The sequence below is a fragment of the Mustela nivalis genome (genome assembly GCF_964662115.1).
Source record: "Mustela nivalis genome assembly, chromosome: 6".
Classification (NCBI taxonomy): domain Eukaryota; kingdom Metazoa; phylum Chordata; class Mammalia; order Carnivora; family Mustelidae; genus Mustela; species Mustela nivalis.
Window position 1 is genome coordinate 12,009,683 of NC_139025.1, and position 14,344 is coordinate 12,024,026.

General features: G+C 42.1%; 1 protein-coding gene across 3 annotated transcripts; it reads right to left on the minus strand.

The window, feature by feature from the left end:
- Positions 1-5,735: 5,735 nt before the first annotated feature.
- ADAM20 (ADAM metallopeptidase domain 20) lies at positions 5,736-11,075 on the minus strand. 3 transcript variants are annotated; one of them, XM_082736672.1, is made up of 2 exons: positions 10,905-11,075; positions 5,736-8,249 (listed from the first exon to the last, which is right to left on the minus strand). In XM_082736672.1, exon 2 carries the CDS (start codon positions 8,100-8,102, stop codon positions 5,904-5,906), a length of 2,199 nt encoding a protein of 732 aa, XP_082592798.1. In that variant the 5' UTR covers positions 8,103-8,249; positions 10,905-11,075; the 3' UTR covers positions 5,736-5,903. The 3 variants fall into 3 exon arrangements, 2 of the variants coding, with proteins under 2 accessions (XP_082592798.1, XP_082592797.1); XM_082736671.1 differs by having other exon boundaries at positions 10,895-11,075; XR_014313278.1 differs by lacking the exon at positions 5,736-8,249 and adding an exon at positions 10,508-10,672 and having other exon boundaries at positions 10,895-11,075.
- Between the last annotated feature and the right edge of the window lie 3,269 nt (positions 11,076-14,344).

Sequence of the window (14,344 nt, forward strand, 5' to 3'; positions counted from 1 at the left end):
TTCAGCTGGTGAGGCCAATAATACAAAAATGTATATCTCTTTAGGGTTATAGCAACTCTCCATCCCTAGGTCATAATTTAGTTTGCAGGGATCTTTTTTTTTTTTTTTAAGATTTTATTTATTTATTTGACAGAGAGAGAGATAGATCACAAGTAGGCAGAGAGGCAGGAAGAGAGAGAGGGAATTAGGCTCCCTGCTGAGCAGAGAGCCCGATGCAGGGCTCGATTCCAGGACACCAAGGTCATGACCTGAGCCGAAGGCAGAGGCTTAACCCACTGAGCCACCCAGGCATCCCAGTTTGGAGGGATCTTGATTGTTTTTCCCTTCCACAAGATGTCACAGTGGTCCATTGCATTGATGATTATGGTGATTAGACATAGTGACTGAGAAGTAGCAACTACTCTAGGCTTATTGGTAAGACACTTGTACATTAGGGTGAGAAATAAATCTAAAATTCACTTTTACTTCAGAATGTTTAGGGGTCTTGTCATGTAGGACATATCACTTAGAAGTTATCACTTCTAAGATGAAGAATAAGTTGTATCTGGCTCTCCTATAACCAAGAAAGAGGCACAATAACTCTTTAATTTTATTTTTTTAAATTTTATTGTTTTATGTTAGTCACCATAAAATACATTGTAAGTTTTTGATGCAGTGTTCCAAGATTCATTGTTTATGTACAACACCCAATGCTCCATGCAATAGATGCCCTTCTTAATACCCACCACCAGGCTCAACCATCCACCCACCCCCTCCCTTCTAAAACCCTCAGTTTGTTTCTTGGAGTCCAGAGTCTCTCATGGTTTGTTCCCCATGAGGCAACCCATGGAATGGGAGAAGATATTTGCAAATGCCACTATAGACAAAGGGCTGATATCTAAGATGTATAAAGAACTTCTCAAACTCAACACACACAAAACAGATCATCACGTCAAAAAGTGGGCAGAAGGCCTCTTTGGATTTTAGAGGCAACATATTCCTCATTCGCGTGTTACTCTAGTCCATTTACCAAGTGACCTGAGAAGCTGCTAGTTTGAAGTGGGGCCCAGAAGAAAAGCCTCTGCCATAGGTCCAGGCTACTCTGCAAGTTGCTCTGTAACTTGGGCTTATGATCCAGCAGATCTGATGGTGCTTGAGGTGTCAGTGTCAGATGAAGATGCTGTTTGGAGCCTTTGACAGGCTCCTAGAGATGAATTGCAAGGCAGGTTTTTAAGATCTGGGGGCAAGGCTCTGCCTTCACCTTCAGATAACTACTTTCCCTTTGAGAAACAGCTCAGCTCTTGGCCTGTTACTGGGCCTGAGTAGAGACTGAATGCTTACTTGTGGGCCACCAAATTACCACGTGACCTGAGCTAACTGTCATAACTGGGTGATCTCCGACCCACCAACCCACAATGTGGGCTTGCACACTGACAGTCCATCAAATGGAAATGATATATACAAGATCAGACCTGAGCAGGCCCTGAAGTAAGTTACATGAAGTGGCCCAATGTCCAAAGTCCCCACTCTTGCTCTACTGTCTTCTCTTTCTCCCACCTGCATATATACCTTCATGGGGAATTCCCTGTGATCAGGTGACAGGGGAAGAGAAGACGCAGGCCTGGTTTCCAGATGGTTCTGCATGACATGCAGGCAAAGCTGATGTGGTTGGCTGTGGCACTGCAGCCCCTCTCTGGGACAGCCCTGAAGGCAGTGGTGAAGAGAAATCCTACCAGTGGGCAGGACTTTGGGACGTGCACCTGGTTTTTCACTTTGCTTGTAAGGAGAAATGGCCAAATGAGGAATTTCATAACAATTCATGGGCTGTGGCTGCATGGTCAGGAACTTAGAAGGAACGTGATTCAAAAATTAGTGACCTCTTTGGGAAAGAGGTATGTGGATAGACCTCTCTGAAGGAAACATGAACATATTTGTGTCCCATGTGAATGCTCCAAGGTAGCCAAAAGGTTACCTCAGAAGAGGATTTTAATAAGCAGATAGAATATGTACAACTGAATATTACTAAGCCATCAGAAAGAATGAAATCTTGCCATTTGCAATGATGTGGATGGAACTAGAGGGTGTTCAGCTAAGTGAAATGAGTCAGTCACAGAAAGACAAATACCATATGATTTCACTCAGATGTGGAATTTAAGAAACAGAACAGATGAACATAGGGGAAGGGAACGAAAAATAAAATAAGACAAAAACTGAGAAGGAGGCAAACCATAAGAGGCTCCTAACTCTTGGAAACAAACTGAGGGTTGCTGGAGAGGAGGTGGGTGGGGCATGGAGTAATTGGGCAATGGACACTAAGGAGGCCACTTGATGTAATGAACACTGGGTGTTATATGTAATTATCTCTGAAACTAATAATACAGTATATGTTAAATAAATTGAATTTAAATTTTTAAAAAAGTGGATAAAATGACCCATTCTGTAGATGCCAGTCAGCCTCTTTCCCCAACCACCACTCATGACCCAAAGAGTTAATCAACAAAGTAGCTATGGTTAGAGGGTGGCAGTTACACTTGGGCCCAGCAACACGGACTTCTACTCACCAAGGATGACCAGGCTACAGCTACCACTAATTTCCCTGTGTGCAGTGGCAGAGACCAACACCAAATCATCAGGATGACACCATTCTCTGGGGTAATCAGCCAACTATCTTCATGTTAGAAGGTGATTCATTACATTGGACTGTTTCCGTCATGGAAGGGACAACATTTTATCCTTACTGGAGTAGACAATGTGGATACAGATTTTCCTTCCTTCTACACAGCAACTCCTGCCATCAGGTACTTACAGAATTCCTTATTCACCATCACTGTAGTCCACACAACACTGCTTCTGATCAAGGAACTCACTGCACAGCAAAAGAAGTGCGGTCATGGAATTCACTAGTGTTCTCATGCTCCCCACCATTTTGAAGCTGCTGTCTTAATAGAATGGGGGAGCAGCCTTCTCAAGACTGTTACAGTGCCAGCTAGGTAGCAATACCTTTCAGGGCTGGGCAAAGGCCCTCCAGAAGGCTGTACATGCCCAGAATTGGTGTCCAATACATGATGCTGTTTTTCCCACAGATGAGATTCATGGATCCAGGAATCAAGAGGTGGAAATGGGAGTGGCATCACTCACTACTAACTGTAATGATGCACTAGCAAAATTTTTGCTTCCTGTTCCTATGACTTCATGATTTGCTGCCTTAGAGATCTTAGTCCTAGAGGAAGGAATACTTCTGCCAAGAGACAAACAATGATTCCATTGACTGGAAGCTAATATTGCCACCTGGCCACTTTGGGCTCCTCACACCTCTGAACTCACACACCTCCTCATACCTCTGAAATGATAATTGAAGGAGTTTCTATGATGGCTGGGGTGATTGATCCTGATCACTAAAGGGAAACTGAACTACTGCTTCACAGCAAGGAAGGCAGAGTAAAAAGGTAGAGAAGAGTGTCTGGAATGTAGGCGATCCCTTAGTGTGTCTCTCTGTACTACCATGTTCTCTGACTAAGGTGAGTGGAAAACTAACAACCCAACACAGACAGGACTACTGATGGCCCAGAAGCTTTAGGAAGGAGATTTTGGGTCACACCACCAGATAAAGAACTATGATCAGATGAAGTACTTGCTGAAGGCAAAGGGAATAGAGTGGATAGTAGTAGATGGTTACAGACACCAGCTACAATACAAGCTATAGATAGATACAAGAGCTGCAAGTATCATGGCTACTTCCTCTCTATTTCATTATTAATACATTTGTATTCATATTTAGTATTGTCTTCTTTCCATTTTCCACTTTCTTTATTCCCTAATCATGTGGCATGGGATAATTGAATTTGCATCATAGTATTTGGGCATTGTTAATTTCACATCATAGTATTTAAGTTATAGGATATCAAGAAGAGTAAAAATTATAGTTATAGGATATCAAGAAGAGTAAAAAAACTCAAGGGATTTACCTATTCTTCTGGGGAAGGGGTAAATATGTAAATGCTATATCTTCTTGGTTCTGTTTCTCTGGGGAACCCTAATACAGATACCATTCTGGGATGGATTGTATGCACTGAACCAGAGATTTCTTCTTGAGTCTGGGAACAAGGACTGGAAGCCAGAGTAGCATCACATACCATTATTCCCTATGACCCTGGGGTGGTCTGTGCTTCCTGTCCCCTTCAACTCTGCAGGTTCTGGCCCCCAAGGGGTCACATTTTCACCAGGGGACAGAGCTAGACTCCCCATGGAATTATAAGCTAAAGATGTCAGATGGACATTTTGGGTTCGTATGTCCCTTCATCAACAGCAAGAAGAGGTGTCACAGTCTTGGCAGGTATAACTGAGTCTAATCATTGAGAAGAGGTAGGGCTGCTTTTATATCATGGAGATGCAGGGAATATGTGTGGATCTCCTTCAGTGTTTCTTGGTATTCTCTAGCCCCGTTTGAACTGTAAATAGATAGATTCAGCAATCCCAGCCTGAGAATTGTGACTAAACACTCAAGTGCATTGGAGACAAGGACCTGAGTAATGTCACAGGGTTATCATGCAAAGTCAGCAGAATGCTATCTAAAGATGAGGGATACTACAATGGATAATGGATAAGAGAGACAATAAGTATCAATTTCAGCCCCAATGCTAAACACAGTAGTAGGAACTGTGCTTCAGCTCACTAACCTCCCTCTTATAAGGTACCCTACAGGCAGAGATGCTTTTTAGAATCCTGGATAAGCCGTTCCCAGAACAAAAATGGAAAAGTGGATCAGAGCAGTGCAAAGACTAGACTGTGGAATATCCAAATAGGTCACTTTGATTCTTCTTCAAGGCAAGTTTGCTGAGCAGCTCTAAGGATTCGAATCAGCAGAGAGCCTCCAGATGTCAGCTCTTTGAGATAGACTTAGTTACAGAGAAGTGTGGCCATTCCCAGGGCACACCAGATACAGAGAAGGGGCAAGGGAAAGCGTGAAGACCAGGCCATTTTGGCCCAATTCAAGACAAATCTTTCAGGCATTATTCATTCCAGAGCTCTCTGTTAGGTTGGACAAGGCTGCAATGCAGTACCATTTCTTACCTACACAACTGACTTCCTCACCTTTTCACAGTGGTTGGTCCCTACCAAAATCTTATACTTTAAACTCTAACTCAGTGTCTGCTTCTGGAGAACTCACACTATCACAATGAAATAACTACTGGAAGCACTTGATAGCCCTAGGGCAAGGGGAACTCAGGAAAGAAGGTGTGTTGATCAGAGCGCTGGTGATTCAAGCAGCAGAGACCAAAACTTATAAGAAGCACAAGGGACCAGCTGCTGGACAGAACTCAGAGGAGGGACCTGTTAACCTCAGAGCTATAAGCGAGACCTCCGAGAGTGTCAGTGACCGATCAGTGCTGGTACTTCTCAGGTAGAATGAAGGGGCTTCTAAAAGGCCAACAGGATTGGAGTCCAAATCCAACCACGGCTACGAGGGTGCATGGCCCCAGCCAAAATGACAGTGAGAGTTACTTTTAGAGCACAGGAAAGTAAACTCCCTTCTCCCCTCATCCATCATGCTAGGTTACTTCTCTTGCCCCCTTTAGGCACAGTTACCCTGAAGAGAACAGGAAAACAGAAATGGGGTCAGCAGCAGCACATCCTGGAGTACAAAGGTGGGAGGAGCTTTAGAACCAATAGATATCAGCTTTAGGAAAAAAAAAAGTCTCTCTGCTGTACTTTGCCCAGAAAATAAAGAGACAAACTCCAGGAAAAAAAAAATGAAGTTTTAATATGGCTTATAACAATGAAGAGTAAGAAAGTACAAGCTAGAAATCCCTTGGTGTGGTCTTAATGCTTATGATCCTGATATGAAGAATCCTTAAATTTTTCCTTAAACAGTCAGACAGACATGCCCTAATATTTCATTACCATTAAAACAACTAGGGATTTGTTTAATGAGGCAGGGGACTTAGCGTTCCTCTTCTTTCCCCCACTCTCTTTTTTTCTTCCTTACAAAGTACAAGAAAGCAAAATAAAACAAAAGCAGTAAAAGGGATAAGCCACAATGATGACAGGTAACCCAACCTTGCCTTTGCTTCTGGCAATACCATGTGCTTCCCAGGAGGTGGCCCGCTGTCAAGACTGCCTCCATGGCCTGCGTGCTTGCAGTAGGGAGGCGCCCATCCAAGGTGGCAGTGGCAATGGTCTTTATTATTGCAGACCCCATGCATGTGGCACGTCTCATTGGTCTGACAGTCTCGTGATGGATGGGTCATGTTGACACACTTCTTGCGGATGCATATCTTTTCTGGACCACACACTGTGCCATCTTTCACTTGGCCAATATCAGGTATGGACATCCCTAAGTGATAATCAGTGCCCCAGCAAGTCGTGTCGTTGAAGTGAAGCTGATGCACTGTAGAATGTTGTACCAGGTTAGGAATCACTCGCACGTTTTCACACTGCACTCTTCCACAAAGAATATCAGGGGCCTCACATTTTACGTATATTAGGTCTGTGATACCACAGTGACCAAATCGATTTCCTTGGGTGTTGATTTCTTTGTAGCAACTCTGAGATGCACCCCTTGCATCTTTGCCAAAAATCTCTCTGCACTGGTCGTCATGGTTATTACATCTCCCGTTATAGCAGTAGGCATCGTTGCCACAGGGAATCCCGTCCTGCAAATATACATCTTCTGGGCATTGATGGAATGTCCCATTGCACCACTCTGGAAGGTCACATTCACTGATCTGATGTCTGCACGAAGTCCCTGATGGCAGGAACTTGCAGTCTTTGCAACAAATTCCAAAAGTACAAGTAGCTCCAGGCTTCAGAGTGCAGTTTAACAGACAGCAGGGATCATTTACACACTGGCGTACGGTCCCACAATCACACTCTTCTTCTTCTTCGATCACCAGGTTCCCACAGTACTGTACCCTAAAGATATTCCCAGGATATGGAGGTGACTGAATACATAATCCATGAGTGAGAGTATTGTCCCAATACTGGGCATAACTACAATTGCTGAACCGAGTTGTCATCTTCTGGCTGGGATACATGATGCACCACTGAAGCCCACACACGCATTCTTCAGTATCATGATACATTCCCAGATTATGACCAAGTTCATGGGTCACAGTAAGTGCAAAATAATACAGACTGTTTCCTAAAAAAACATCAACTCCACTGTTAAAAGGACGGAGGCATATTCCTCCGACGTAGGAAACTCCAAGCTTTATGCCAAAATATTTTTTTATGAAAAGATGGGCAGTATCGTAGTGTAGTCGGGCATCAAGATTGAAATACTTCCAAATAGAAAAGTCTTCCACAAGCTGATCAAGGTTATTGGTGACAACTAGGTTTCTTCCGGTCCAGATTTCAATCCCAGTCAAAATTACATCAACCTCCAAAGGGTAATAAAAGGTACCTATTATATTGACAATATCAAATACTTCATGCTGTACTACTGTCACGTTACTTCTGTAGTAAAGGAATAGAAGATGATCCACAACTACTACCAGCTCAAGAAACCGCAAATGGGTCCACCAGCCTGTATAAGAACTTTGCATCAGAGTAGAATTAGATGATGCCCTCAACTGCAAATGGCGTGCTACTTCCTCTTCTGTTAACCCACATCTCATAGGTGGGAACTGTGTATCATTACTGTCCATCTTATACACCAGGTGTTCAAATGTGGCAGATAGCCTCATTGGTTTAATTTCATAAGCAAGGTCATTAATCTGTAGCATTCCTCGAAAACCTCCAGAACAGGTACTGAGGGCAACGAGGGACTCAGGGATTCCTTCCACATAACCATGATAGTAGCAGTCATCAGGAACAAAAGGCTGTTCCTGGAGGAGGGCATGCTGGTCCGTGTAGGTGAATACTGGGAAGTGTTTGGAAACCAAGAGCTTCTTGACCCTCATGTGGACAATGTATCTCTGGCCCCCAAACTGCAGGCTGTAGGAGAGCCAGCCTGGACCTTTCATACCTCTGCCCCTGCCGGTCACCTTCAAGGGGATCACCAATTCTGGGAACAAGGGCTGGGAGGTCCTCTCCTGAGAGTGGCCAGAAATGAACAGAGGCACTCCTCCCCAGAGTAGCAGAAGAGTGACTCTGATGTACACCAGGGCCTCACCCACTGCCATTATGGAGCTGTCATTATGGAGCCATCTTTCCGGGGCAGAAGAGGGCAGGGTGTGAAGCACTGCTGGTCCGGCTCCTCCCTCTGAGATGCTTCGTGTGCAGAGCTGACTTTTATGGATCTGTGTCCTGGAAGAGGTGGGCCATCAGAGCTGCAGTGTGAAAGGGAACATTTTAAAAAAGCTAGGGTGGAGTTGGTGGGGTAGGGAGAGTAGGAGAATGACAAGAAGGTGAGCTAAAAGTGGTTCTTCAATTGGAATGTGGCTGGAATTAATAAAATGCCTGAGACTGTCATATAAATATACATATATATTTACACACACACACACACACACACACACACACACACACGTATATATATATATATAGGCAGCACAGATTTCCAGAGGAAGAGATGAAGGAGGTTAGTCATAGATGGATAATGGTTGAAACTAGTTGATGAATACAAAAAAATTTATTACATACTGTTTTCTAAACATGTAAACTGGCATGACATTTTCCCATATTAAAAAGACTGACATCTGACTCCCAAATTTCTCTTCCTCCCAAAGGTTTAACAGTACCCTGCTGTCTTCACCAAGCATGTGGACAACTCACCCCAAACCCACCATTTTTTTGCCCCTTTATTCAGTTTATTCCACCTCCCCTTTTCTGACCCTTTCCCGTGCAGACATCCTATCCAGGCCCCATGCTTTCTGAGGTTAGGAGTTAAAGTAAGCCTTACTTGAGGGACTTGTTAATTTGGGGAGACCCCTTCCAAACAAGCCAAATTTGTATTTTATAACGCATTCTTATCTGTAGAACAACTCTGGACATCCAAAGAAAGGCAGTCATACTGATGGGAAAACAGGGGAAGGCAAATAGCCCACCTGCCCCCAAGCACAGCATGCAGGCAGCAGCCTACTCCCCACCCAGCCCAGCTGCACCATTTTCAATCATAAGAGACTCATCTTAGATGTGTAAATACGGATACTAGTCTAGATTTTTTCATGGCTGGTTAGTTGCATTCTCTAGAGATGGCAGAATTGAGGAGGGTCGGTTCATTAAAATGTTCAAAAGCCACAGTTCAAGGGGACTTACGCCATTCCTGTTGAAGACACAAATTTTAGCTCAGGTAAAAGTTAATTTTGCTTATTCACTGACTTTCAGTTAAAAGTATCAATGTTTTGTTTAATATTTGAAGGCAAAAATTAAAACAAAGTTAGAGACACATCTGAAGGCACACTGGTGACATGAGTATTCTACATAAGGACACAAATGGGATCCGTAGTGCCGTGTGTCAGACATATCTTCAGTGTCGTAATGTTGAGAACACCTGTATATGTCTGGATACTTCTTTTTAGAATTAATGGATGGCTACTGGAAGCCAAGAATACTAGATAAATCCTCTTAGGGAAAGTATCTCTGGTGGAGTTAAAATCTTAATTACTCAATTTCCTCTCCATTTCTCTCTTCATGAGATCCTTGGTGCAAGCTACAAATCTGGGAATATTAAAATGAGAGCGTGTGATTTGAAAGATGACTATTAAAGCATTAAAAAGAGAAAAAAAACCTGTAATAAGCTTTGTCAGAAATATGATGTGGTAATAATAGATAAATTCATTGCTGAGAATCTTGGAGACATGCGATCTGTCATCATGGGGTGGCTCGAAAGAAAGCCCTGAAGGAACAGTGCCTGACCATGAATTATGCAAACTGCCATCTCTCCAAAGCCCTTCCTTCCTACCATGACCAGCACTTCAAGCAGTGTGAGAGTTTCCTCTGTATGAATCCTTAGCTCTTCTATTTCCAGCAGCTATTTTAGATTTCTCGAAGCCCCTATCTTGCAGAGTCTCCTCTCTTGCTCCGTCACAGCCTCCATTTCACTGTTTCTCAAACTTGGGTCACAAATCAAACAGGGTCACAAAATCAGTTTAGGGAACCACAACTAACTGAAACAATATTAAATGTCAGGGTACAATGGTACTACATGTCAGAGAGCTTCCCACAGATCAGTGGAACCTGCGATTACCTATCACCATAGAAGCTCTAGCAGCATTCTACTGGTACTTCTTATGCTGATTATCAATCATTTCCTAAGCTCCAAAACTAAAATTTATAGTTTGTCTATGAAGCTGGAGATGGGAATCTGCACATTATATTTCCAATGTTATTTGGGTTCCTTAAGTTTTATCCACAAGGACACAAAAGAGAGAATAAAAGGCAAAAAAAAAAAATAATAATAATAAGGACAAGGGACTTGTAATTGCCTATTTGCCAGCTGTTACTTTCTATGAATCCCAGCTCTGGTGCCTTGCTCTGGTTGTGAGAGTTGGTTAGCACATTCCCAGAAACGAGTCCCACCAAGCCCCAACAAAGGTACAGTGCCTTATGAACAGTGTGCCCTCCTCAGAAGTCTGAGTACCTGATGTCCAGAGCCATTCTCCAGTACCTTGGGAAACCCACCCAGCTACCCAATGTCCCTTTTTCAGATGTTCCAGGCATACCACAAAGAACCCCAATACAAGCTTCATGTGTGTAGCGCTTGTCTCTCTGAGATCCGAGTCACAATTTTGGAGGAGCTTCTTCCAAGTTCCTGAGGAACAAATACCATGGTGCTCCTTACAAAAAGTACAGCTTTTAGCTCTACAGAATCCCTTTTCTGATTTCCTGTCACCAACATGCCTGAGAAGTGCTCTGTCTTCTACAGTCCAGATCTATGAGGCCCATTATGAAAGTATCTAGTTAGATAACCCCAACCTCTTCCCTTCCCCCCGTCCCCAATCTTAGGAGTAGGGCTTTTTCTCACATCTCATACCTCCATGTACCTCAGTGTTCTCTTTTCATCTTTTTGGTCCTCTAAAACTTTTTCAAGGATTTCTGTATATTAACTACTCTTGGTGGGTTTCTTTTCTGGACTAGACCTTGAAAGATACAGGATTTAGTACCAAGAGTGCTGTCAAGAGAGACAGACAAAATGGGACTCCAAGACTGGTATGGGCAGGTCCATTGCTTTACACACTGCTAAACTCCTGTCCAATGGGGAATAGGCATGCAGTGGCATCACAATGAATTAAATTAACACTCAGTGTTTATTATGATGAAGTGCATTATTGAAGCAAATGTGTGGAGGACCAAGGGTGATGATGACAGTTAAGTACCCCGAGTACTGTTCTACCAGAGAATTTGCACAGTGAAGGTCAAGGCTCTAAACTCACAGCTCGGAGAGCTGATAATGGTAGACCTAAAAGAATCCCTCATTTGTTTTAGCCACAGAGTCACTCTTACCAAACACACACACACACACACACACACACACACACACCCCAAAAACAAACAAACAAACAAACAAAAACAAATTTTAATTGTGGAGTTACAGAATCACAGTGTATGTTGACTACATAGATTTGCCAAGATTCTAGTGGGAAAGTTAGGACATTGACTGAGAAGGAAAAAAACCTTGACACTTGCAAAGAAAAATTCTAGGTATGACTTAATGGATTCTGAGTATCTCAATCCTCCCAAATCCCTGAGTCTCCTTTACCCAGGGGAGAAGCCAGACTTCTGTCTGAAAAGCCTACTCACCTCAAGCTAGAGACCCCCTAATTATCTCTTCTGGGAAAGTTACCTTGTAAGGAAGATACCTAGTCTCCTCAAGAAATAGTTCTACCATCTTTTATTGGCTCCAGATGCAAATCAGAATCTAATTCAACATGCTCCAAAGAAAGAAACAAACAAATTCTGAATTGAGAGGAAGGAACTTCTACTCCAAAATAATGATATTTTACTAACTTATATTGGTAAAAGAGGGGGTGGAACAAAAGATATTAAGAGCAGAAAAGATAAAGTAGTTACAGAGATAAAGATATATTTAATGTAAGGGCCTGGTTGGCCAGAGGGAGTCATTTTGTGTTTATGCAGTAAACTTAGATTGACCCCATGCAGTAAACTTAGATTGACCCTGCTCTTCTCAGAGGAACTTACTTACAAAGCCTAGATACAAGGGCAGGTCAGGCCAGGTGAAGACATCCAATCAGTGGGGTGTGCATATATCTACTAGGGTAAATTGAAATTCAATTGGCCACCCATGTGTTACCTAGCAGTTTTTCCTGTGTGTGGCAGACTTAGCATGACTGTGCAGTTTTCTCTGTGTATTGCAATCTCATTGGCCACCTGTGTATAGCCCAGCTAAATTACCTCTATAAAAGTTAGTCTGTGAGGCTGGGAGGGGTTGCCTCTTTGCAAGAGATGGCCCTGATGGGTCAGTTTGATTCTCGATGCTTGGTGTGAAATAAAGCTTTGCTTGACCTTCACTTTGTATCAGTCTTACTCCTTTGATTATGGACTCTAACATTTATTATGACAAAATTCAACAGAGATGGGGCACTTGAGTGGCTCAGTCAGTTAAGCATCTGCCTTTGGCTCAGGTCATGATCCTGGGATTAAGCCCCAAGTTGGGCTTCCTGCTCAGCAGGAAGTCTACTTCTCTGTCTTCCTCTCCCTCTGCCCCTCCTCTGGACTGCACCCACACCCCCCCTCCTGTTCATGCTCTCTCTCTCAAATAGATAAATAAAATCTTAAAAAAAAAAATTCAACAGGGATTTGTATTATTAAATAGCTTCAAAATATATAAAGAAGACATTGAGAAATCAAAAAAGGATAAATGGAAAAAATCCAAAATCTACTTGCAGATACTAACATACTTCTCTCAGTGACTGAGGAAAAAATCGGACAAAAAAATTAAGGAAATATAGATTTAAGCAAGGTTAATTAAATTAACCTGACACATATGAAACAGCATATTCAACAATTGTGGAACACCTATTAAGTTCAACTGCACATGAGATATTTAGCAAAATTGATGATATCCATGGTCATAAACGAACTCTCAACAAATGGAAAAATAAAAATTGCATAATATATATTCCTTAACTATAGAACTTTTAAAAATTATATAGGGAAAAGAGTTAGAAAGTAGTAATTTGGTTCAAAATTAAAGAACAGCCTTCTAAATAAGCCATGGTCCAATTATGACCAATATGCATAATTAAAAATATTTTGGTCTGAATGAAAATAGAACATATTAAACTTGTAGAGTGCAGTTAAAGCAACACTTACGTGGAAATTTCTGGATTTCAAGGTGTATATTAGAAAAGGAGAGACTGAAAATATTTTATATAACTGGAAAGATAACAGCTAATTAAGCCTTAATAGTAAAGTTTAAAAATAAAGATGACAGTACAAAATAATATACAAATGGCTATCAGACACGTGAAAAAATGTTCACCATCACTAGCCATCAGGGAGATTCAAATTAAAACCACCTTACACCAGTTAGAATGGCCAAAATTAAAACAGGAAACAATATGTGTTGGAGGGGATGTGAAGAAAGGGGAACCCTCTTCCACTGTTGGTGGGAATGCAAGTTAGTGCAACCACTTTGTAGAACAGTGTGGAGATTCCTCAAGAATTTAAAAATAGAGCTTCCCTAGGACCTTGCCATTGCACTCCTGGGTATTTACCCCAAAGATACAGATGTAGTAAAACATTGCTGTTTATAGCAGCAATGGCCACAGTCGCCAGACTGTGGAAAGAACCAAGATGCCCTTCAACAAACGAATGGATAAGGAAGATGTGGTCCATATACACTATGGAGTATTATGCCTCCATCAGAAAGGACCAAATACCCAACTTTTGTAGCAACATGGACGGGACTGGAAGAGATTATGCTGAGTGAAATAAGTCAAGCAGAGAGAGTCAATTATCATATGGTTTCGCTTATTTGTGGAGCGTAAGAAATAACACAGAGGACATGGGGAGTTAGAGAGGAGAAGGGAGTGGGGGAGATTGGAAGGGGAGGTGAACCATGAGAGACTATGGACTCTGAAAAACAATCTGAGGGTTTTGAAGGGGTGGGGGTGGGAGGTCGGGGTACCAGGTGGTAGGTAGTATAGAGGGCACGGATTGCATGGAGCACTGGGTATGGTGCAAAAATAATAAATACTGTTATGCTGAAAATTAAAAAGAAACACAGTGACATAAAATTGAATCTTGGAACACCACATCAAAAACTAATGATAAATTTTTTATGGTGAGTAACATAACACAATAAAAATTATTTAAAAACCAAAAAAAATTACAAAGCATGCTAAAAGGCAGGACAAAACAGACTTATGTTGAGTGAAATAAGTCAATCAGAAAAAGACAATTATCATATGGTTTCATTCATATGTGAAATATAAGAAAAAGCACAGAGGATCACAGGGTA

Excerpts from the sequence above, each read along its gene's own strand:
- ADAM20 (XM_082736672.1), bottom strand. The coding sequence starts at position 8,102 with ATGGCAGTGGGTGAGGCCCTGGTGTACATCAGAGTCACTCTTCTGCTA.